General features: G+C 41.2%; 2 protein-coding genes across 3 annotated transcripts in view; one reads left to right on the forward strand and one right to left on the reverse strand.

The window, feature by feature from the left end:
- The first annotated feature begins 1,179 nt into the window (after positions 1–1,179).
- tmod1 (tropomodulin 1) lies at positions 1,180–18,609 on the forward strand. Of its 2 annotated transcripts, XM_060864715.1 has the most exons (11): positions 1,180–1,436; positions 3,142–3,373; positions 4,216–4,372; positions 4,695–4,814; positions 5,681–5,770; positions 6,070–6,200; positions 6,470–6,577; positions 6,670–6,813; positions 7,475–7,619; positions 13,533–13,638; positions 18,200–18,609. In XM_060864715.1, the coding sequence occupies exons 2-11, from the start codon at positions 3,254–3,256 to the stop codon at positions 18,216–18,218; spliced, it is 1,140 nt and encodes a 379-aa protein (XP_060720698.1). In that variant the 5' UTR covers positions 1,180–1,436; positions 3,142–3,253; the 3' UTR covers positions 18,219–18,609. The 2 variants fall into 2 exon arrangements, with proteins under 2 accessions (XP_060720698.1, XP_060720699.1); XM_060864716.1 differs by lacking the exon at positions 13,533–13,638.
- A 1,651-nt stretch (positions 18,610–20,260) lies between these two features.
- Positions 20,261–25,591, reverse strand: part of cplx2a (complexin 2a) — a 6,984-nt gene continuing 1,653 nt past the window's right edge. Inside the window, exons 2-4 of the mRNA XM_060892536.1 lie at positions 24,757–24,836; positions 21,948–22,126; positions 20,261–20,932 (exon numbers count right to left, since the gene is read on the reverse strand). Of these exons, the coding sequence (XP_060748519.1) occupies positions 20,738–20,932; positions 21,948–22,126; positions 24,757–24,787 (405 nt within the window). The 5' untranslated portion in view covers positions 24,788–24,836 and the 3' untranslated portion in view covers positions 20,261–20,737. The remainder of the gene's footprint in view (positions 20,933–21,947; positions 22,127–24,756; positions 24,837–25,591) is intronic.

The raw sequence follows: 25,591 nt of genomic DNA on the forward strand, positions 1-25,591 counted from the left end.
GTCACTTTGTGTGTCACTGTGTCACTGTGTGTGTCACTGTGTCACTGTGTGTGTCACTGTGTGTGTCACTGTGTCACTGTGTGTGTCACTGTGTCACTGTGTGTGTCACTGTGTCACTGTGTGTGTCACTGTGTCACTGTGTGTGTCACTGTGTCACTGTGTGTGTCACTGTGTCACTGTGTGTGTCACTGTGTCACTGTGTGTGTCACTGTGTGTGTCACTGTGTGTGTCACTGTGTGTGTCACTGTGTGTGTCACTGTGTGTGTCACTGTGTCACTGTGTGTGTCACTGTGTCACTGTGTGTGTCACTGTGTCACTGTGTGTGTCACTGTGTCACTGTGTGTGTCACTGTGTGTGTCACTGTGTGTGTCACTGTGTGTGTCACTGTGTGTGTCACTGTGTCACTGTGTCACTGTGTGTGTCACTGTGCGTCACTGTGTGTGTGTGTCACTGTGTGTGTGTGTTGTCTGTGTGTCACGGTGTGTGTGTGTGTTGTCTGTGTGTCACGGTGTGTGTGTGTTGTCTGTGTGTCACGGTGTGTGTGTGTTGTCTGTGTGTCACGGTGTGTGTGTGTGTTGTGTGTGTGTGTGTTGTCTGTGTGTCACGGTGTGTGTGTGTGTTGTCTGTGTCTGTCACGGTGTGTGTGTGTTGTCTGTGTCACGGTGTGTGTGTGGTGTCTGTGTCACTGTGTGTGTGTGTGTGTGTGTGTGTGTGTGTGTGTGTGTGTGTGACAATAGTATACATTTTTATAATCAGCCTTTCCCTCCTAATGATTCCGAGTTTTTTTCCTTTACAGTCTTTAACATCTTTATTGTACACATTTTTCCCACCAAACTTTTTCATGAGGGTTTTATAAAGTAATGAATCTTTTTCCCAGTTATTTATTTTTCTCTCCTTTCATATCGCACTGATTCTTTTTCTCTTTCCACCCGTTTTTAATTATCCCAATGTTGTATTTTACCTTTATTTAAATAATCTTCCACCTTTTTTATATTTATATTGTGTCTTAGCTATAACGTGTAAAATGTGTGTAATAATGATATAATGACGACTTACTCGAAATGCATCATAATAATGTTTAGATTATAAACTTAATTATCACTGCTGTTGGGTCTCGTGACGTCGGTTGACTGACACGTGCACGTGGGCGTCTCTCCGGAGTGTCTCGCGTGGACAAACAGCGGTCATTACACAGCAGTGAGAGGAGAAGAGAGGACCTGAGCTCCGGTCCCCGGTCACCGGCTCGCGCTGTCACTTCTATCTGCTGTTAGTCTGCACGGTTTGTGGCGGAATCTCGTGTGTCTCTGCGCTGGTGCTCGTTGTTGGTGCGCTGACCGGCTGTGCGCGCGCTCTACCGGGTCCGCTAAAGTAGCCATATCTGGGCAAAGTATTCAACTGGGCTATATATAGATAACACCGGAGAGCGGGACTGTGCGGTGAGAACACACACACACACACACTTGTACATGTACAGTATATATATATACACACACGTACATATACAGTATATACATATATATACACACACACATTATATATATATATATATATATATCTATATACACATACATATACACACTTATACACACACACATTTTTTATATATATATCTATATATATATCTATATATATATATATACACACACACACACACATTATATATATATATCTATATATACATATACACACTTATACATATATATACATATACACACACACACACATTTTTTATATATATATCTATATATATATATATATATATATATATATATATATATATATATACACACACACACATTATATATATATATCTATATATACACATACATATACACACTTATACATATATATATATATACACACACATAAATTAGCGGTAAAGTGCAGCTCTTTGTATAAACATCTCACACTCCATACGTCTTTACACTGATGAATCATCTCTGTGTTCAATGAAATAACAGAAAGCTTCTTAAAAAAGTTCAGCATTTTTGTTTGTTATAAATTTCTTTCATTATAATTTTCACACTGTTTAATTCATGAACTGTTGTGTAGTGTAGAAAGTGTGTGATCCTGAACAGAGGTGGAGGTATCAACATCACAGGCTCCTCAAAGTTCCTTCACAATTAACATCACAATTCTATCAATGCCCTGGTTTCTATAGTAACAGCTCATTCACAGATTAAGAAGTGTGTGGAATCATTCATCTGTCAGGAGAAGTGTGTGTGTGTGTGATGTGGTGAAGAAGTCTCCAGTGTCAGCACTCTGGACCAGTCAGAGCTGAAGCTGGCACTTGAAAGTTCTCCACATCTTCAACACAGAGGAGTTTACACTTGTTTGTGTGATGAGACAGAAGAGATCTAAGCACTGATGAAGGCAGTTGTTCTTGTGTAGGTGTGTTACTGAGGTAAACAGTGTGTGTAGACGTGTGTGTGTGTTTCAGTTAGCAGCTTGCTCCATGTTAAACTGGAGGCTAAAATATTACATGATTTGTTAGCAGCTTTAGCTTTGTAGCTCACATGTAAAACATAAAGAAATCTTGTGACACTGAACACGGCTCATCTGATGGACTGTGTTCTGAAGGATGTGGTGATTGTGTCGTTGTGTGTATTGTTCATGTAGAGCTTTAAGGTCTAAGTGTTCCTCAGTTCTCTATAAGACCTTCTGAACTCGGAGTCTAAATATATCGCCTGAGACAGTGAGACTCCTGCCACCTGTCGCTCTCGCCTTCCCTAATGGAGCAACTGTGTGTGTGTGTGTGTGTGTGTGTGTGTGTCTTTCCATTAGACTTTTCCAGGCTGTTGTAAAGGCTTCTCTCACGAAGGACAAACTGAAGACACAAAGCCTTTGTATCCAATGACATTTGAAACAAAGCTCCCTTTATCCCTTATATCAGACTAACGCTGCGTTCTGATTGGATAAAGTTACTGAAGGCAACTTTATTTTTAATAAATATATGAATTCATTTTGCATATCACATTTTAGTCTTTTACAAAGTTTAGCACATGACCGCAGTCGTCTCCAATAATCCAACTGCAACTAATCAGATAAGAGACTCCGCCCCCAGTGTCATGTTAACCAATCAGACCACAATCCCCGCCCCCATATACTGCTGCTCTTAAACTCTCCATTTCTTCTGTGCAGGTCCTGAGGGTTGAGGAGGACATTTCTGTTCTCATCCTGGTACCAACCTCCTCCTTCCTGTTCTCCACCCATCCTCCAGCTGTCTTTTATACGTCCTCCACTCATCCTCACCATGTCATACCGTAAGGAGATGGAGAAATACCGGGACGTGGACGAGGACGAGCTCCTGCAGAAGCTCAGTGAGGAAGAGCTCAGGAGACTCGAGGATGAACTCGAAGAGCTCGACCCTGACGTAAGAACTGATCATCATTTACACCATATAATAACAACTTTTATCACCATGGAAACCTGGAAATATCGTGACTGTACGTGTCACTGAGCCAGAGAGGGACAGACGGGGATGAAGATAAGTCTGGAGATCTGTGTTGTGCTTCTCAGAATTGAACCTGTTACACAACATTATAATACTGAGTTCAAGTTAATGCCCCCCACCCCCACCCCAGGTCTATTAATGACTTGTAGAATATTATTCACAGTATCATGTGCTGTGCTGTGATTGGTTGGGGATTAGTGTGCTGTGATTGGTGACATTTTACTGTCAGTAAATTTTATTCTCCTGCTTCTCTGTGACTGGTTTAAAGATAAACAGCTGGAACGTAAGATAAGGTCGTGAAGTTGAGGGTGTTCTGCGACCCATCCAGTGTCACATACTGAACACACACACACACACTGTGAGTGATCAGCTCCAGCTGTAGATGTGGTTATTAATAGCTGAGTTCAGATGAAGTGTGTATGTTAGTGCACTCACAAGTGGTTCTTCTGGCGGTTCCTCTGGAGGATCTGGCCCCTAAATCAGCCTCCTCATTATCACACTGAGTTACACACACAGTGTTTATTACACTGATCTGGAGGGGTTCGCAGTCAAGTCCCGTGTCCATCGTTTCCCAGAAGCCTGTGTTCTAAACATGGCAGCGAGACCTGCATGATGTTCAGTGTGTAAATGTGTAGAAATTATTTTTTTTATTGCTGTCTTTACTAAATGGTCTTTTGTTTAACAAATGAATTAATGGCATTAGGTAATGAACTGTGAGCTTTTAGCAAAATGGTGGGGGGGTGTGTGTGTGTGTGTGACAGAATGCTCTGTTACCTGCCGGCATGAGACAGAGAGATCAGACGAAAAAAGCTCCGACCGGAACGTTCCATAGAGACAACCTGCTGGCACACCTGGAGAAACAGGCCAAGGAGCATCCAGATCGAGACGACCTGGTGCCGTATACTGGAGAGAAGAGAGGTCTCTCTCTCTCACACACACACACACACACACCCACACAGCAGACCCCCTTATCCAGAGTGACTTACATTTTATTTCAATTTATACAACTGAGCAATTGAGGGTTAAGGGCCTTGTTCAGGGGCCCAGCAGTGGCAGCTTGATGGACCTGGGATTTAAACTCATGACCTTCCGAGCAGTAGTCCAGCACCTTAAACACTGAGCTACCACATCCCCCCTTCCCCCCCTAAACACACACACATTTGTTCTGATGAACCGCTCTGTTGGCAGACACACTATGAGTATGTATTGTACACAGTTGTGTGTGTGTGTGTGTGTTCAGGAAAGCCGTGGGTTCCAAAGACGAAGGTTGTTGATCCTATTCTTGAAGACGTCACACTGGAGCCGGAGCTGGAGGAAGCTTTAGCCAATGCTACAGATGCAGAACTGTGTGATATCGCAGGTACACCCTGTGGAGCCACATTAGGGGGCGGAGTTTAGCACTCCTGCTGTAAGGGTGGAGCTAAAGTATGAAATAGAATGCACATGAAATATTAGAGTATTATTTATACATGTTACTCGTTTATAAAACTCAAATATGACCACATGAGCTCCTGGAGATATGATGTCACAGCGGGGGAGGGGCTTACTCTCTCACCTGTCAATCACAGTGACACTACCCAGTCATGTGTGTGTGTGTGGGAGAGGGCAGACTCAGGTTGTTCAGTGTGTGTTAGTGTGACACTGAGTTAAATGTACATCATTTATAAAAGTTTTTAGTACATATGATTTATTAGGATGTTTCTCTTGTCCCTGTAACATCTGTTCATCCACAGCACTAATGACTCTCAGCTTCATGACCATTAAACCTCACATAATCTCTTCACCTTCTTCACTGTGGGTGTGTGTGTGTTTGTCTGTTTTTTCCTCCTCCTCTCTAGTCACCTACATCACTCCTCCATCACTCCTCATCCTTCGTTCCATCTGGTTCTAAGCTGTGGATTATTTTTCAGAAGGTTGTTCAGCATGTTGCATTAAACCCAAAACTGCATATTACACTAACTTCCTGTGTGTGCATGTGTGTGTGTAAAGATAGATAGATGGATAGACAGACATTTATGATGTGTATGTTGTTTCAAAAGTGTGTGTTGAGATTTACAACTGATTGTCTTATGTCTAAACTCTCTCTCTCTCGCTCTCTCTCTGTCTGTCTCTCTGTCTGTCTGTCTCGCTCTCTCTGGCTCTCTCTCTCTCTCTCTCTGTCTGTCTGTATCTCTCTCTCTCTCTCTCTCTCTCTCTCTCTCTCTCTCTCTCTCTCTCTCTCTCTAGCTATTTTGGGAATGCACACTTTAATGAGTAATCAGCAGTATTATGAAGCTTTGGCCAGCAGCACTATCGTCAACAAACAGGGTTTAAACAGTAAGAGACACTCACACACACTCACACACACTCACACACACTCACACACACTCACTCACACTCACTCACACACACACACACTCACACACACACTCACACACACGTACACACAGTATAATCAATAAATGTAGAGAAATGTGTATAAAATAGTTCACTCCACTGCTTTATATGACTGTATGGATTATAACCTGCACTGGTGATGTGATTGGTCAGGTGTGATGTTGTGATGTGATTGGTCAGGTGTGATGATGTCTTGTGATGTGATTGGTCAGGTGTGATGTTGTGATGTGATTGGTCAGGTGTGATACAGTGTGCACAGTACAAGCAAGTCCCTGATGAGAATCCCAACGACACCGATGTAGAACAGACGCTAATGAGGATTAAACACAATGACCCTGAACTCCTGGAAGTCAACCTGAACAACATCAAGGTGCTACACACACACACACACACACACACAGGTTTACATTAGTTTATAATGCTCTGAGTGAGTTGATTAACTCCTCTAGACCTCAGGTGTTCTCTAAAGGCCAGAGAAGATCTCACACACGGAAACATGAAAAAGACTCTCTATAAAATTATCTGTTTTTGTTTAATACACAGATAAACATGTAAACATAATATGATAAACATAATATATACATGATAAACATAATAATATACATTACACTTACTATACTGGTGTGTGTGTGTGTGTAGAATATTCCCATCACCACTCTGAAAGCATACGCTGAGGCTATGAAAGACAACACAGTAGTTGATCGACTGAGTATTGTAGGAACACGGAGCAACGATCCTGTGGCCTATGTGAGTGTCACACACACACACACACACACTCATACCACATGTCACCATAATGTTAACTGTGCCTTAATGGTCTTTTTGTGTGTGTGTGTCAGGCTTTAGCTGACATGCTTCGTGTAAACACCACATTGAAGTGCTTGAACGTGGAGTCAAACTTTATCACAGGAAACGGAATCCTGGCTCTCGTGGAGTCGCTGCAGCACAACACAACGCTGCAGGAGCTCAAAATCGACAACCAGGTGCACACACATGTATACACACAAACGTATACACACACACACATTATATATATGTATATATATGTATATATACACACACACCCAAACACACATACACCCACAGATACACACAAACACACATACACACACACATATATATATATATACACGCACATGCAAACACACACATACACCCACAGATACACATGCACACATGTACACACACACATACTGTACATACACATACACAGGCACACACACGTGCACACTACAATGTGGCCACACTTGGCCATGTGGAGCTGTGTTTAAAAATATAATCACAATTCTAGAAAAGATTGTAATATTCACAATTCAGATGTAAAAACACTTTAATTTAAGGAGACACAAACTCTACACTAATTATGTTAGCGGCCGTAGATCAGTGTATTGCGTCAGTTTCTCTTGCTACATCTTTACAACATCTGGAGCTAGCCTAGCTAATAGCATAGCCAGCTATCAGTGGTTTAGTCTTCATTACAGACAGTGTGAAGACAGTGAGAGTGGAAATGAAACAAACATCTGGAACATCAACATTTACCTCAGATATGAGGTTATATGTTATTAAAAACTGCTAACACAACTTTCATGTGTTTTAATTTTTTACAAATGAATTTGTGCGTGTGTGTGTGTGTGTGTGTGATAGAGTCAGCCCCTGGGAAATAAGGTGGAGATGGAGATTGCTAGTATGTTGGAGAAAAACAGCACACTGCTAAAATTCGGGTATCATTTCACACAACAGGGTCCACGCTTACGCTGTTCTAATGCTATGATGAACAACAACGACCTGGGTAACACACACACACACACACACACACACACACACACACACTTCTGAATAACTGTAGAATGAAGTGAAATAAATGTTGGGGGTGAAATATTCCTAGATATAAGTCCTAAAAAATCTAGCTAGCTAGTTAACTAAGCCACACAGCCTCACAGAACATTCACTAGCTCAGTGTAACCTTGCTGATGGTTTCTAGAAATCTTTAAGCACTTAAATTATTTTCTATAACAATAGTAAAAAGGTTTTAATATAAATGCTCGTAAATGTAGCTTAATATAGCATTAATCTGTGGTTAGATATAATGTTGCCTCACAGTGACATGTAGCCAGCTTATCTTAGGTTACTGCTAACTTGCTATTCAGCCCATTTTCCTAGCTAGCATGCTGTTAGATTGAGATCAGACTTTAAGTGTATAAACTCATTTCATGTGTGTTTTCAGTTCCACTGAAGTGTTAGCAACTAGTGATTACCAGCACATACCTAGTGTGTGACTGACTGTGAGGTGCTGTACTGTGTGTGTGAGAAGAGTGTGTGTGTGTGCGTGTGTGTGTGAGATGAGTGTGTGTGTGTGAGATGAGTGTGTGTGTGTGAGATGAGTGTGTGTGTGTGAGATGAGTGTGTGTGTGTGAGATGAGTGTGTGTGTGTGTGAGATGAGTGTGTGTGTGTGAGATGAGTGTGTGTGTGTGAGATGAGTGTGTGTGTGTGAGATGAGTGTGTGTGTGTGAGATGAGTGTGTGTGTGTGAGATGAGTGTGTGTGTGTGAGATGAGTGTGTGTGTGTGTGAGATGAGTGTGTGTGTGTGAGATGAGTGTGTGTGTGTGAGATGAGTGTGTGTGTGTGAGATGAGTGTGTGTGTGTGAGATGAGTGTGTGTGTGTGAGATGAGTGTGTGTGTGAGAGATGAGTGTGTGTGTGTGTGAGATGAGTGTGTGTGTGTGAGATGAGTGTGTGTGTGTGAGATGAGTGTGTGTGTGTGTGTGAGATGAGTGTGTGTGTGTGTGTGTGAGATGAGTGTGTGTGTGTGTGTGTGAGATGAGTGTGTGAGTGAGTGAGATGAGTGTGTGAGTGAGTGAGGTGTGTGTGTGAGTGAGTGAGGTGTGTGTGTGAGTGAGTGAGGTGTGTGTGTGAGTGAGGTGTGTGTGTGAGTGAGGTGTGTGTGTGAGTGAGTGAGGTGTGTGTGTGAGTGAGTGAGGTGTGTGTGTGAGTGAGTGAGATGAGTGTGTGAGTGAGTGAGATGAGTGTGTGAGTGAGTGAGATGAGTGTGTGAGTGAGTGAGATGAGTGTGTGAGTGAGTGAGATGAGTGTGTGAGTGAGTGAGATGAGTGTGTGTGTGTGAGATGAGTGTGTGTGTGTGTGTGAGATGAGTGTGTGTGTGTGTGTGAGATGAGTGTGTGTGTGTGTGAGATGAGTGTGTGTGTGTGAGATGAGTGTGTGTGTGTGTGTGTGAGATGAGTGTGTGTGTGTGTGAGATGAGTGGGGTGGTGTGAGGGGGGTGTGGTGGTAGTGGGTGTTGTGGAGAGGGTGTGTGTGGAGGGGTGGTGTAGTGGTGGGGGTGTGTGGATGTGGGTGTGTGGATGGGTGTGGTGGGTGAGAGGGGTGGTGTGTGTGAGTGGGGTGGTGTGTGTGTGAGGGTGTGTGGTGGTGGAGGTGTGTGGGTGTGTGTGTGGTGGGTGTGGGTGTGGTGGGGAGGTGGGGGTGTGTGTGGAGGTGTGGGTGTTGTGGAGGGGGGTGTGATGGGGGGTTGTGGTGGTGTGTGTAGGGATGGGGTGGTGTGTAGAGACAGACTCGACCCAAGTATACAATGTCACATATGTTATGTGTTAATGGTGTTTGTGTGTGTGTGTGAGGTTAGCTGACATGCTTCGTGTCAATTGAAGTGTTGCGTGGAGTAATTTGATAAGTGAAAGGTCCTGGTCTCGTGGAGTGTGCAGCAAAGCACAACGCTGCATGGGTAAATCGACTCAGGTTGCAAAGCATGTATAACGTGATAACCATTATTATATGTATATATATGTATATATAACACAGCCAAAAGAATGAGCCCGCGAGTTAAGACAGGCAGCGTTAATGAGCTGCGAATATGATAGTAGGTTTAACGAATGAAGCTGACAAGATCACATGCACGTTGTACGAGAAGTACTGTTAGTACAAGGCAGCTGTGCAATAGTGTGGCCATGTGGATGTGGAGTGGTGTTAATATAGTGATTTAGAAGAGATTGTGAGTATTCAAATTCAGAGTGACTGTTATTTTAGGAGAACTAATTTGAAGGTGCTTGTGTGTTGTGGATAGTTGCGTGCTGATGGTAGTGAGTGTGTGTGTGTAGAGTTTGCTCATTGTGTGAAAGGTGCGTGGTGTTTGGAAATGCTGGTTGTTGAGAAGTGCGTGCGTGATGTGTTTGAGAAGGTTGTCGTGTGTGTGTAAAGTGTGCAGTGTGTTGTGTGAAGTGCTGTGCTGTGATGTGTGTGAGAAGGGCGTGTGTGAGAAGGGCGTGTGAGAGGAGTGTGTTAGTAGTGTGTGAGAAGGGCATGCTGGTGTGTTGAGAAGGGTCGCGTTGTAGAAGGTGCTGCTTGAAGGTGCGTGGTGTGAAAGGCGTATGTAAAGGCTCGTCGTGGAGAAAGGCTCTGTGTGTTGAGAAGGGTGTGTTGTGTGGAAAGTGGTGTGTGTGTGTAGAAGTGCGTGTGTGTAGTGTGTGAAAGGTGCGTGGTGTAGAAGGGCTGTGTGTTAGAAAGGTCGTGGTGTGAAATGGTGCTGTGTTGTGAGAAGGTGGTGTGTGTGAGAAGGTGCGTGTGTTTGAGAAGTGCGTGTGTTGAGAAGTGCGTCGTGTGTGTGAGAAGGGTGGTGCGTGTGTGTGTTGAGAAGGGTGCTGCGTGTTTTGAAGGTGCGTGTTGTGTGTGTGAGAGGTGCGTGCGTGTGTGTGAAAGTCTGCGTGTTGTGTGAAAGGTGGTGTGTGTGTGTGTGAGAAGGGTGTGTATGTGTGTGTGTGTGAGAAGGGTGTGTATGTGTGTGTGTGTGAGAAGGGTGTGTATGTGTGTGTGTGAGAAGGGTGTGTATGTGTGTGTGTGAGAAGGGTGTGTATGTGTGTGTGTGAGAAGGGTGTGTGTGTGTGAGAGAAGGGTGTGTGTGTGTGTGAGAGAGAAGTGTGTGTGTGAGAAGGGTGCGTGTGTGTGTGAGAAGGGTGCGTGCGTGTGTGTGTGTGAGAAGGGTGCGTGCGTGTGTGTGTGAGAAGGGTGCGTGCGTGTGTGTGTGAGAAGGGTGCGTGCGTGTGTGTGTGAGAAGGGTGCGTGCGTGTGTGTGTGAGAAGGGTGCGTGTGTGTGTGAGAAGGGTGCGTGTGTGTGTGAGAAGGGTGCGTGTGTGTGTGAGAAGGGTGCGTGCGTGTGTGTGTGTGAGAAGGGTGCGTGCGTGTGTGAGAAGGGTGCGTGCGTGTGTGAGAAGGGTGCGTGCGTGTGTGAGAAGGGTGCGTGTGTGTGTGTGTGTGTGAGAAGGGTGCGTGTGTGTGTGTGTGTGTGTGTGTGTGTGTGAGAAGGGTGCGTGTGTGTGTGAGAAGGGTGCGTGTGTGTGTGAGAAGGGTGCGTGTGTGTGTGAGAAGGGTGCGTGTGTGTGTGAGAAGGGTGCGTGTGTGTGTGTGTGAGAAGGGTGCGTGTGTGTGAGAAGGGTGCGTGCGTGTGAGAAGGGTGCGTGCGTGTGAGAAGGGTGCGTGCGTGTGAGAAGGGTGCGTGCGTGTGAGAAGGGTGCGTGCGTGTGAGAAGGGTGCGTGCGTGTGTGAGAAGGGTGCGTGTGTGTGAGAAGGGTGCGTGTGTGAGAAGGGTGCGTGCGTGTGAGAAGGGTGCGTGCGTGTGAGAAGGGTGCGTGTGTGTGTGAGAAGGGTGCGTGTGTGTGTGAGAAGGGTGCGTGTGTGTGTGTGTGAGAAGGGTGCGTGTGTGTGTGTGTGTGTGAGAAGGGTGCGTGTGTGTGTGTGTGAGAAGGGTGCGTGTGTGTGTGTGTGAGAAGGGTGCGTGTGTGTGTGTGTGTGTGAGAAGGGTGTGTATGTGTGTGTGTGTGAGAAGGGTGCGTGTGTGTGAGAAGGGTGCGTGTGTGTGAGATGGGTGCGTGTGTGTGAGAAGGGTGCGTGTGTGTGAGAAGGGTGCGTGTGTGTGAGAAGGGTGCGTGTGTGTGAGAAGGGTGCGTGTGTGTGAGAAGGGTGCGTGTGTGTGAGAAGGGTGCGTGTGTGTGAGAAGGGTGCGTGTGTGTGAGAAGGGTGCGTGTGTGTGAGAAGGGTGCGTGTGTGTGTGTGAGAAGGGTGCGTGTGTGTGTGTGTGAGAAGGGTGTGTGTGTGTGTGTGTGTGAGAGGGTGCGTGTGGTTGGAGGTGGTGTGTGAGAAGGGTGCGTGTGTGTGAGATGGGTGCGTGTGTGTGAGATGGGTGCGTGTGTGTGAGATGGGTGCGTGTGTGTGAGAAGGGTGCGTGTGTGTGTGTCAGAAGGGTGCGTGTGTGTGTGAGAGAAGGGTGCGTGTGTGTGTGAGAAGGGTGCGTGTGTGTGTGAGAAGGGTGCGTGTGTGTGTGTGAGAAGGGTGCGTGTGTGTGAGAAGGGTGCGTGTGTGTGAGAAGGGTGTGTGTGAGAGAGGAGTGCGCGTGTGAGAGAGGAGTGCGCGTGTGAGAGAGAAGAGTGCGTGTGAGAGAGAAGAGTGCGTGTGAGAGAGAAGAGTGCGTGTGAGAGGGAGAGTCCGTGTGAGAGAGAGAGTGCGTGTGAGAGAGAAGAGTGCGTGTGAGAGAGAAGAGTGCGTGTGAGAGAGAAGAGTGCGTGTGAGAGAGAAGAGTGCGTGTGAGAGAGAAGAGTGCGTGTGAGAGAGAAGAGTGCGTGTGAGAGAGAAGAGTGCGTGTGAGAGAGAAGAGTGCGTGTGAGAGAGAAGAGTGCGTGTGAGAGAGAAGAGTGCGTGTGAGAGAGAAGAGTGCGTGTGAGAGAGAAGAGTGCGTGTGAGAGAGAAGAGTGCGTGTGAGAGAGAAGAGTGCGTGTGAGAGAGAAGAGTGCGTGTGAGAGAGAAGAGTGCGTGTGAGAGAGAAGAGTGCGTGTGAGAGAGAAGAGTGCGTGTGAGAGAGAAGAGTGCGTGTGAGAGAGAAGAGTGCGTGTGAGAGAGAAGAGTGCGTGTGAGAGAGAAGAGTGCGTGTGAGAGAGAAGAGTGCGTGTGAGAGAGAAGAGTGCGTGTGAGAGAGAAGAGTGCGTGTGAGAGAGAAGAGTGCGTGTGAGAGAGAAGAGTGCGTGTGAGAGAGAAGAGTGCGTGTGAGAGAGAAGAGTGCGTGTGAGAGAGAAGAGTGCGTGTGAGAGAGAAGAGTGCGTGTGAGAGAGAAGAGTGCGTGTGAGAGAGAAGAGTGCGTGTGAGAGAGAAGAGTGCGTGTGAGAGAGAAGAGTGCGTGTGAGAGAGAAGAGTGCGTGTGAGAGAGAAGAGTGCGTGTGAGAGAGAAGAGTGCGTGTGAGAGAGAAGAGTGCGTGTGAGAGAGAAGAGTGCGTGTGAGAGAGAAGAGTGCGTGTGAGAGAGAAGAGTGTGTGTGTGTGAGAGAGAGAAGAGTGTGTGTGTGTGAGAGAGAGAAGAGTGTGTGTGTGTGTGTGTGAGAGAGAGAAGAGTGTGTGTGTGTGTGTGTGAGAGAGAAGTGTGTGTGAGAGAGAAGAGTGTGTGTGAGAGAGAAGAGTGTGTGTGTGTGAGAGAAGAGTGTGTGTGTGAGAGAGAAGAGTGTGTGTGTGAGAGAGAAGAGTGTGTGTGTGTGTGTGAGAGAGAAGAGTGTGTGTGTGAGAGAGAAGAGTGTGTGTGTGTGAGAGAGAAGAGTGTGTGTGTGTGTGTGAGAGAGAAGAGTGTGTGTGTGTGTGTGTGTGAGAGAGAAGAGTGTGTGTGTGAGAGAGAAGAGTGTGTGTGTGTGACGTGTATGTGACGTGTGTGTTTATTACAGTGCGTATAGTTCGCTCAGATTCAGACGGAGCCATCACCTTCACTCTGTCCGTCCCCGAGCTGGAGAAAGCCTTCTGTAAAAAATTCAAGTTCTCCTCCAAACCCAAGTAAATGTTTTAAGACAAAACCTTTAAAGCTACTTCCTGTCTGCAGAGCTCCACTTCCTGCTCTGTTTCAGCTTCATCCTCAGCTCACTTTCTGCTTCTCTTGTTTTCTGCTGGACTTTTTATTTCCTGAGAGATTATTTATATCATTGTTCTTCAGACCTTCTTACTGTGTTTCATATGAGCACAATTCTAAAGTTAGTGAGTGTAAATGTAAACTAACCTGACAGGATTATATTTGTGCTCGTGATCGTTACACTTTGGTTCCTCAGCTAACATGAGCTAATGTGTCAGGATCAGAGTTCTGTATAAACTCTCACTAATCACACAGCTACAGGGTTCCCACATGTCCTGGAAAACCTGGAAATCCTGGAAAATTAATGACCAATATTCCAGTCCTGGAAAACACATGGAAAATGAGAGAAAACATAACCTGTCCTGGAAAAAATCTTCTTGTCCTGGAAAATTATTATTTTTAAATGTTCTTGATCATTTAAAGAACAGTTTACAAACTGGTCAAACAATTAACGTTAGTAACAGAACGCGCTCTGTTCAGGGATGCTAAGTTTTTGTTATGTTGTTTAATCTCGCTGTGACAGATGACGCCGTCTTGTGGTTTCAGGAATGGTTTAAGTGCTCGATTGTTTTCACCAAATGGTGACGGATAACCAGGTTATATTAACCTTGTTAATCTGAATATCATGTACAAGGGGAATGTACAGCAATGTACATGTAAAACTAAATACAATGTACATGTAAAACTAAATACAATGTACATGTAAAACTAAATACAATGTACATGTAAAACTAAATACAATGTACATGTAAAACTAAATACAATGTACAATGTAAAACTAAATACAATGTACAATGTAAAACTAAATACAATGTAAAACTAAATACAATGTAAAACTAAATACAATGTACAATGTAAAACTAAATACAATGAACATGTAAAACTAAATACAATGTAAAACTAAATACAATGTAAAACTAAATACAATGTACATGTAAAACTAAATACAATGTAAAACTAAATACAATGTACATGTAAAACTAAATACAATGTACATGTAAAACTAAATACAATGTACATGTAAAACTAAATACAATGTACAATGTAAAACTAAATACAATGTACATGTAAAACTAAATACAATGTACATGTAAAACTAAATACAATGTACAATGTAAAACTAAATACAATGTACATGTAAAACTAAATACAATGTACAATGTAAAACTAAATACAATGTACAATGTAAAACTAAATACAATGTACATGTAAAACTAAATACAATGTACATGTAAAACTAAATACAATGTACAATGTAAAACTAAATACAATGTACAATGTAAAACTAAATACAATGTACAATGTAAAACTAAATACAATGTACATGTAAAACTAAATACAATGTACATGTAAAACTAAATACAATGTACATGTAAAACTAAATACAATGTAAAACTAAATACAATGTACATGTAAAACTAAATACAATGTACAATGTAAAACTAAATACAATGTACAATGTAAAACTAAATACAATGTACAATGTAAAACTAAATACAATGTACATGTAAAACTAAATACAATGTACAATGTAAAACTAAATACAATGTACAATGTAAAACTAAATACAATGTACATGTAAAACTAAATACAATGTACAATGTAAAACTAAATACAATGTACATGTAAAACTAAATACAATGTACAATGTAAAACTAAATACAATGTACAATGTAAAACTAAATACAATGTACATGTAAAACTAAATACAATGTACAATGTAAAACTAAATACAATGTACATGTAAAACTAAATACAATGTACATGTAAAACTAAATACAATGTACAATGTAAAACTAAATACAATGTACATGTAAAACTAAATACAATGTACAATGTAAAACTAAATACAATGTACATGTAAAACTAAATACAATGTACATGTAAAACTAAATACAATGTACATGTAAAACTAAATACAATGTACAATGTAAAACTAAATACAATGTACATGTAAAACTAAATACAATGTACAATGTAAAACTAAATACAATGTAAAACTAAATACAATGTAAAACTAAATACAATGTACATGTAAAACTAAATACAATGTACATGTAAAACTAAATACAATGTACATGTAAAACTAAATACAATGTACATGTAAAACTAAATACAATGTACAATGTAAAACTAAATACAATGTACAATGTAAAACTAAATACAATGTACATGTAAAACTAAATACAATGTACAATGTAAAACTAAATACAATGTACATGTAAAACTAAATACAATGTACATGTAAAACTAAATACAATGTACAATGTAAAACTAAATACAATGTACATGTAAAACTAAATACAATGTACATGTAAAACTAAATACAATGTACATGTAAAACTAAATACAATGTACATGTAAAACTAAATACAATGTACATGTAAAACTAAATACAATGTACAATGTAAAACTAAATACAATGTACATGTAAAACTAAATACAATGTACATGTAAAACTAAATACAATGTACAATGTAAAACTAAATACAATGTACATGTAAAACTAAATACAATGTACATGTAAAACTAAATACAATGTACAATGTAAAACTAAATACAATGTACAATGTAAAACTAAATACAATGTACAATGTAAAACTAAATACAATGTACAATGTAAAACTAAATACAATGTACATGTAAAACTAAATACAATGTACAATGTAAAACTAAATACAATGTACAATGTAAAACTAAATACAATGTACAATGTAAAACTAAATACAATGTACATGTAAAACTAAATACAATGTACAATGTAAAACTAAATACAATGTACAATGTAAAACTAAATACAATGTACATGTAAAACTAAATACAATGTACAATGTAAAACTAAATACAATGTACAATGTAAAACTAAATACAATGTACAATGTAAAACTAAATACAATGTAAAACTAAATACAATGTAAAACTAAATACAATGTACATGTAAAACTAAATACAATGTACAATGTAAAACTAAATACAATGTACATGTAAAACTAAATACAATGTACATGTAAAACTAAATACAATGTACAATGTAAAACTAAATACAATGTACAATGTAAAACTAAATACAATGTACATGTAAAACTAAATACAATGTACATGTAAAACTAAATACAATGTACAATGTAAAACTAAATACAATGTACAATGTAAAACTAAATACAATGTACATGTAAAACTAAATACAATGTACATGTAAAACTAAATACAATGTAAAACTAAATACAATGTAAAACTAAATACAATGTACATGTAAAACTAAATACAATGTACAATGTAAAACTAAATACAATGTACATGTAAAACTAAATACAATGTACATGTAAAACTAAATACAATGTACAATGTAAAACTAAATACAATGTACAATGTAAAACTAAATACAATGTAAAACTAAATACAATGTACAATGTAAAACTAAATACAATGTACATGTAAAACTAAATACAATGTAAAACTAAATACAATGTACAATGTAAAACTAAATACAATGTACAATGTAAAACTAAATACAATGTACAATGTAAAACTAAATACAATGTACATGTAAAACTAAATACAATGTAAAACTAAATACAATGTAAAACTAAATACAATGTACAATGTAAAACTAAATACAATGTAAAACTAAATACAATGTACATGTAAAACTAAATACAATATAAAACTAAATACAATGTACATGTAAAACTAAATACAATGTACATGTAAAACTAAATACAATATAAAACTAAATACAATGTACATGTAAAACTAAATACAATATAAAACTAAATACAATGTACATGTAAAACTAAATACAATGTACATGTAAAACTAAATACAATATAAAACTAAATACAATGTACATGTAAAACTAAATACAATGTACATGTAAAACTAAATACAATATAAAACTAAATACAATGTACAGCAAACTAAAGCATGACGACGTTGGTCTGAGAAAGGAGAGGGTATTAATACTGTATGTGCCGTCTTTTTATTATATAAATGTTGATATTTCATTCACACACAAATTATCTTTAAAAGTATAGTTAAGTAATAGCCATAAAGTGTACGTTGTTTTTAAGACTTCTGGAGAGAAGAACATTTTACTTTAGGCCGTGAATCTGTGAGCCTTGTCTTTTTTTTGCTAAATTTGAAAAGTCCTGGATAATGATCTCTGAAAAAGAGTGAACTCTGAGCTAACTGACAGGAAAAATAAAACATTTTCATTTTGTTATTGGTTTCAAGATAAAATAAGTTTTCTAACTGATAAAGGTGAAGTGATATTTGTCTTGTCCTTTGTTCTCATATTTCAGTTAGCATCTCTCACATCTTGGTCTTTTTTATTGCCTCAGAACTTTCATCTTTCTCTCTGTGCATTACTTCCTCAAATTTTACTTACTTTCTAAATGTGTTCATGTGCAATAATTTTAGTCTCATTCTCTCTCCCTCTGTCTCTCTCTCTCTCTCTCTCTCTCTCTCTCTCTCTCTCTCTCTCTGCAGTAAGAAAGAGAAGGCGTGAAAGTGGCCCAATTTTCCCCAAATGTCGGACAAACGTGTAGCGGGTCCATGACAGTGCCCCTGGTGGCCCGGAGGACTGCAGAGGCTGCATTCTTCCTTTCCTCTCTGATTGTAATTCTACTGTAGTGCGCACACACACACACACACACACACACACACACACACACACACACACACACTTCTGACTAACTGTAGAATGAAATGAATTAAATGTTGGAAGTGAAATATTCTAGAGGTTGTGTGTGTGTTGAAGATGGAGGTCATGTTCAAAGGAAGTGATGATCTGCAGTGTATCAGTCACACACTTCTTGTCACCGAACAGTAATTTTATATAAAACTCATATTGTTTTGATGAGTTGTTTTATTTGCCTAATAAAATAATTGTGTTTGGATGTGTGTCAGGTTTATTACTGAGTCTGAGGCCGTAGATAGGAAAGTGGGTGTGGCTTTGAGTCTGTAGATAGAAAAGTCTTTAAATAAGACGTCAACCTGTAAGATAGCTAGTGCACATGAGCTAACCTGAGAGAATAATGTTAGCATAATGCTAAAATAGCCACTTTATATTTGTTTTTGTGTGTGGCCTTTTGTTTTGCTTCCCCCCCCCCCCATCTCCTGCTGTATTTGTGTTGATGATAAATTTGTGTATAAGTAAATTCAGATGGAAAAGAAATTAAAATGAGAACATTTAAAATAAATATATTATTTTTGACTCATCACTTTCTTTACTTTCTTTTTTATAATGTAACATTTCCTTGAAGTCTTTAAGCTTACCAAAGCTTCATCATCATCATCATCATCATCATCATCATCATCAAGCACACAAAGAGAGAGGAAACAGAAACTGCAGTTTTTTGTATCTTTGTATTGAGAGTTGTGTACTGAGGGTGGTGTGTATAGAGGGTCGTGTGTATAGAGGGTGGTGTGTACTGAGGGTTGTGTGTATAGAGGGTTGTGTGTACTGAGGGTGGTGTGTATAGAGGGTCGTGTGTACTGAGGGTGGTGTGTATAGAGGGTTGTGTGTACTGAGGGTGGTGTGTACTGAGGGTTGTGTGTATAGAGGGTGGTGTGTACTGAGGGTGGTGTGTACTGAGGGTGGTGTGTATAGAGGGTCGTGTGTATAGAGGGTGGTGTGTACTGAGGGTTGTGTGTATAGAGGGTTGTGTGTACTGAGGGTGGTGTGTATAGAGGGTCGTGTGTACTGAGGGTGGTGTGTATAGAGGGTTGTGTGTACTGAGGGTGGTGTGTTGTTTTCGCTCTCTGATCAGTCATCTGTTTGTGTCTTATATAGAGCAGTTTGTGAAGGTTCTACATTGTCATTTAGTGTAAACTGAGTGAGAGAGAGATTAAATGATTTAGTGTAACCCCAGAGAGAGTTGTCTGTGTTACAGCTCTGTGAGCAGTTTGTCTGATTCAGTGTCAGTTACCCAACACATCTAAAACACAAGAAACTACAGTTCAGTGTTTATGAGACTGCATTCTTTTATTCAGACACATTTCATTTAAACAGTCATTTATTCACTCCGTTCCTTTTATTCGCCCTTTTCACAAAGCCAAGCAAACAGAAGATGAGATTATTGCTGAGAAGAATCCGGAAAGAAACAAAGTGCAAAGAAATTTCTTCACTTTCCTAAAGTTTTATACAAATGACTGATATTCAGCTTCTTCTTTTACCTGAAGTCTATAGGTGCTGTATTATGGAGAGAAAAACAGTCAAATGACAAATGTTTTCGGCATGTTTGTGTTTGACAATGCAAAATAATAATAATAATAATAACAATAACAATAATAATAATAATAATAACAATAATAATGATAATAATAATGATGATGATGATAATTATACTACTACTAATAATAATATAATAATATAATAATAATAATGATAATAGTAATAATAATAATAATAATAATATTAATAATAATAATAATAATAATAATAATAATTATACTAATAATAATATAATATTAATAATAATAATAATAATAACAACAACAATAGCCATTTATTGCCTTCATTATATTACATTATTACAGATACATGCATAGATGAAGTTATTATATCTTGATTTGGGACACGTCCACGGTGTACAGTAGAAAAGGAGTCTATACTTCATGCACACTTCTGTAGCCTTTAATGACTCAGCATTTTGCTTTAAAGGTAAAATATGGCTTATATAGTGAAACGTTCTCCGTCCCAAACGCTTGATTTATTCGCTTTATATCAATGACACTAAGATGTAGCTAGTGAACATTTCTGTTTTTGTTTACGTAATGGAGGATAAACACAGGCGTTTGGGACACAGCCGAGATCTTTTTACACACTGAACCTGTGTGAGAGGAAGATGGTGAGACTGCGGTGTGAACTGCGCCACCTGTTGTTACAAAGCGGAAGCGCATAAACGATCTGAACCTTAATTCTCTAAAGCTGAGTTTGTTCACTGTGGTGCTCTTACAAGTGTGTGTGTGTGTGTGTGTGTGTGTGTGTGTGTGTGTGTGTGTGTGTGCGTGTGTGTGTATGTGTTATTTCTTCAGCATGTCCTGCAGTGGTCCTGGTAGATATTTCATCACTGTGTCCAGGATGCTCTCTTCCTCTTCGTCTTCGTCTCCACAGCCGGACGGCACAGCTTTCTTGGGACGAGTCAGACTGCCTTCACTTGCTGCGTCTATTGCACCCTGAGCCTCGGCCTCGGCTACCTCGCGCTTCTTCAGTCCGTACTGATGCACACACACGCACACAGACACACACACACAGACACACACACAGACACACACACAGACACACAGGCACACACAGACACACACACAGAAACGCACACAGACACACACGCACACAGACAGACACACACAGACACAAGCACACACAGACACACACACAGACACACATACAGACACGCACACACACAGACACACACACATACAGACACACAGACACACACATACACAGACACACACACAGACACACACACATACAGACACACAGACACACACATACACAGACACACATACAGACACACACATGCACACACAGACACACACACAGACACACACACACAGACATACAGACACACACATACACAGACACACATACCGACACACACACACACACACACAGACACACACATACAGACACACAGACACACACAGGCACACATAGACACACACACAGACACACACACATAGACACACACAGACACACACACAGACACACACACACAGACACACACACGCACACATAGACACACACAGACACACACACATAGACACACACATAGACACACACAGACACACACACACACACAGACACACACACAAACACACACACACACTTGTAAGAAGGTTAAGGTGATAAAAACCATATTGCTTCACACAGTAAAGGTCACAAGTACACCACAGGGTTCCTGAGTCATATTTTCCATAAGTATGTTCTATCTTTCCAGGGTTCTGTGTTCTCAGAACCCTATCTCCCCTCCAGTATATGAGTTCCCAGGGTTCTATATTTCCAGGGTTCTGTGTTACTAGAGTTCTGTCCTATGCCCTATTTAACTGTTCTACATTCACTGGGTTCTCGGGTGAGACTATTAACAGTCAAATGAAGTTGGAACTGATTCCACAAGGTCGAGTGCTGTGTGTAAATGTTCTGCTGGCACAATCAGGGCACTGCGTAGTGCCGGACCAGTGATTTGGGACAGAGCCGGGCTGCTGCTTGTGATTGGTGGGTCTGAGGATGTACCTTGTCCCTGATGCCCTGCCGCATCACTTCCCTCTCAGCCTCCATCTTGGAGTACTTGGCCTTCCTCTCCTCCTCCTGCTGCCTCAGAGCCTCTTGCCTCTCTTCCTCTTTCTCTCGCTCTGCCTCTGGGTCTTTGTCTTCCTCTCCTCCCAACATCTTCCCCACATCCGGAGGCCCACCTACAGTACACACACACACATACACACACACACACATTTTATATTAGTGTTAATAACAGCAGTGTTATTTGATGACTGACATGTGACACAGACTCATTAACCTGTCTTTGTTTTTCTGTTTCTCCCTCCATCTGTTTCTCTCTATTTTTCTTTTTATCCTCCCCCATCTCTCTCTATCTCTCACCCCCTCTGTCTCTCAATCACTTTCACTCCATTTCTCCTTCATAATACCTCTTTCAATCCCCCCCTCACCAAACCCGTTCTCTCTCTCTCTTCCTCAGTGCTGTACACGTTCTGATGCAGAGGAATATTGAATATTCAAACACTCTCTCTCTCTCTCACACACACATACTCTCTCTCTCTCTCTCTCTCTCTCTATCTCTCACACACACACATTTTCTCTCTCTCTATCACTCACTCACTCACTCTCTCTCTCTCTCTCTCTCTCTCTCTCTCTCTCTCACACACACATACTCTCTCTCTCTCTCTCTCTCTCTCTATCTCTCACACACACACATTTTCTCTCTCTCTATCACTCACTCACTCTCTCTCTCTCTCTCTCTCTCTCTCTCTCTCTCACACACACACACACACACACACACACTCTCTCTCTCTCTCACACACACATACACACACGCACACACACCACACACAGACATGCAGGCACAAGCACATATATACACAAATACACAAAAATACACACACACTCACAAATTGACAAATAATCCTGTCAATAACCCTGTAGGTTAGTGTCTGTTAGCGTCTGTTAGGCTGTATGTCAGGTTAACGTCTGTCAGGTTAACGTCTGTCAGGTTAGTGTCTGTCAGGTTAACGTCTGTCAGGTTAGCGTCTGTCAGGTTAACGTCTGTCAGGTTAACGTCTGTCGGGTTAACGTCTGTCGGGTTAACGTCTGTCGGGTTAACGTCTGTCGGGTTAACGTCTGTCAGGTTAACGTCTGTCAGGTTAACGTCTGTCAGGTTAACGTCTGTCAGGTTAGCGTCTGTCAGGTTAACGTCTGTCAGGTTAACGTCTGTCGGGTTAACGTCTGTCGGGTTAACGTCTGTCGGGTTAACGTCTGTCGGGTTAACGTCTGTCGGGTTAACGTCTGTCGGGTTAACGTCTGTCGGGTTAGCGTCTGTCAGGTTAGCGTCTGTCAGGTTAACGTCTGTCAGGTTAACGTCTGTCTGTCAGGTTAACGTCTGTCAGGTTAACGTCTGTCTGTCAGGTTAGCGTCTGTCAGGTTAACGTCTGTCGGGTTAACGTCTGTCGGGTTAATGTCTGTCGGGTTAACGTCTGTCAGGTTAGCGTCTGTCAGGTTAACGTCTGTCAGGTTAGCGTCTGTCAGGTTAACGTCTGTCAGGTTAACGTCTGTCAGGTTAACGTCTGTCTGTCAGGTTAGCGTCTGTCAGGTTAGCGTCTGTCAGGTTAACGTCTGTCAGGTTAGCGTCTGTCAGGTTAGCGTCTGTCAGGTTAGCGTTTGTCAGGTTAACGTCTGTCAGGTTAACGTCTGTCAGGTTAACGTCTGTCAGGTTAGCGTCTGTCAGGTTAGCGTCTGTCAGGTTAACGTCTGTCAGGTTAACGTCTGTCAGGTTAACGTCTGTCAGGTTAACGTCTTTCAGGTTAACGTCTGTCAGGTTAACGTCTGTCAGGTTAGTGTCTTTCAGGTTAGTGTCTGTTAGGTTAACGTCTGTCAGGTTAACATCTATTAGTATCTGTCAGGTTAGCGTCTGTCAGATTAACATCTTTCAGGTTAACGTCTATTAGTATCTGTCAGGTTATCATCTGTCAAGTTAGCATCTGTCAGGTTAGTGTCTTTCAGGATAGTGTCTATCAGGTTAGCGTCTGGCAGGTTAGCGTGTCAGGTTAACATCCGTCAGGTTAGTGTCTGTCAGGTTAACGTCTGTCAGGTTAACGTCTGTCAGGTTAGCGTCTGTCGGGTTAACGTCTGTCAGGTTAGCGTCTGTCAGGTTAACGTCTGTCAGGTTAACGTCTGTCAGGTTAGCGTCTGTCAGGTTAACGTCTGTCAGGTTAACGTCTGTCAGGTTAACGTCTGTCAGGTTAACATCTGTCAGGTTAACGTCTGTCAGGTTAACGTCTGTCAGGTTAGTGTCTTTCAGGTTAGTGTCTGTTAGGTTAACATCTATTAGTATCTGTCAGGTTAGCGTCTGTCAGATTAACATCTTTCAGGTTAACGTCTATTAGTATCTGTCAGGTTATCATCTGTCAAGTTAGCATCTGTCAGGTTAGTGTCTTTCAGGATAGTGTCTATCAGGTTAGCGTCTGGCAGGTTAGCGTGTCAGGTTAACATCCGTCAGGTTAGTGTCTGTCAGGTTAGTGTTTTTCAGGATAGTGTCTTTCAGGTTAGTGTCTTTCAGGATAGTGTCTGTCAGGTTAACGTCTGACGGGTTAGCGTCTGTCAGGTTATCGTCTGTCATGTTAGCGCCTGTTAGCCAGTGAGCTCCAGTCTGTGTTCATGAATTCTTCTGATATCTGAGTGCAATGTTACAGAATGTCTGTAGCTGAAATCCAGGACAACATTAAACACTGCTGCAGCTGCTGCGGCACTCAAATGCTGACTCAGGCCATTTAACACAACCACTTCATCACACACACTCACACACTGCACCCACCTCCCATCGCTGCCTTCATCACGAAATTCATGGCTCTGCTCTAGTCTCAGGGTTCAGTACAGAGTCTTGTGTTGATGCACCTGCAGTGTGAAAGGCAGAGAGAAGGACTGAGTCACGCAGACACACTTCATCTTTCACTTTTATTCAGTTTTTTTATTGATTTGTTCATTTATCCTGATGACAGTAGGCTAAAGGTTAAATGAGCTGGAACGGTTTTAATCTTTTTAATTATTAAGCTTACAGTTCTGATTCAATTCAGACATTTAACCAGGGAGGCGTGGCAAAAGGGGCGGAGTTATATCAATCTGTCCTGACGAAGGGAAGAGCTTCTTTTTATTCAAGATGGCCGCCAGCTTAACCTCAGCTAGCTAAATATTTATCTCAGACTAGAATAATTATCACTACTACCAGAAACATCAACCTATTTACACTCAGCTCCTAATGTCTGACAGAAATAACACAGATCATTACACAGAATGATGATGTTATACACATCACCATGGCTTTGGTAACCAACATGTATATTATTCCTGTTGAAGCCAATTTAATACTCTGCCTTGTTGAGTCCTTAAAGCTGAGCTAGTAGTTAGTAGTGATATAAACTGTATACAGCGATACCTCGAGATACGATTGCCTTGACATACAAATTTTTTGAGATACGAGCTGTGATTCGACCAAATTTTTGCCTTGAGATACGAACAAATTTTTGAGATACAAGCATCCGAGCCGACGCCACCGAAACAAAGATCCCAACAACCACGTGTGAGATACGAACATTAATTTTAGTGAAGTTTAGTTAAGTTCCATTTAAGTGTAAAGTAGCATTAAGAGTGTA

Source organism: Tachysurus vachellii, chromosome 2 (assembly GCF_030014155.1).
Source record: "Tachysurus vachellii isolate PV-2020 chromosome 2, HZAU_Pvac_v1, whole genome shotgun sequence".
NCBI classification, from domain to species: Eukaryota; Metazoa; Chordata; class Actinopteri; order Siluriformes; family Bagridae; genus Tachysurus; species Tachysurus vachellii.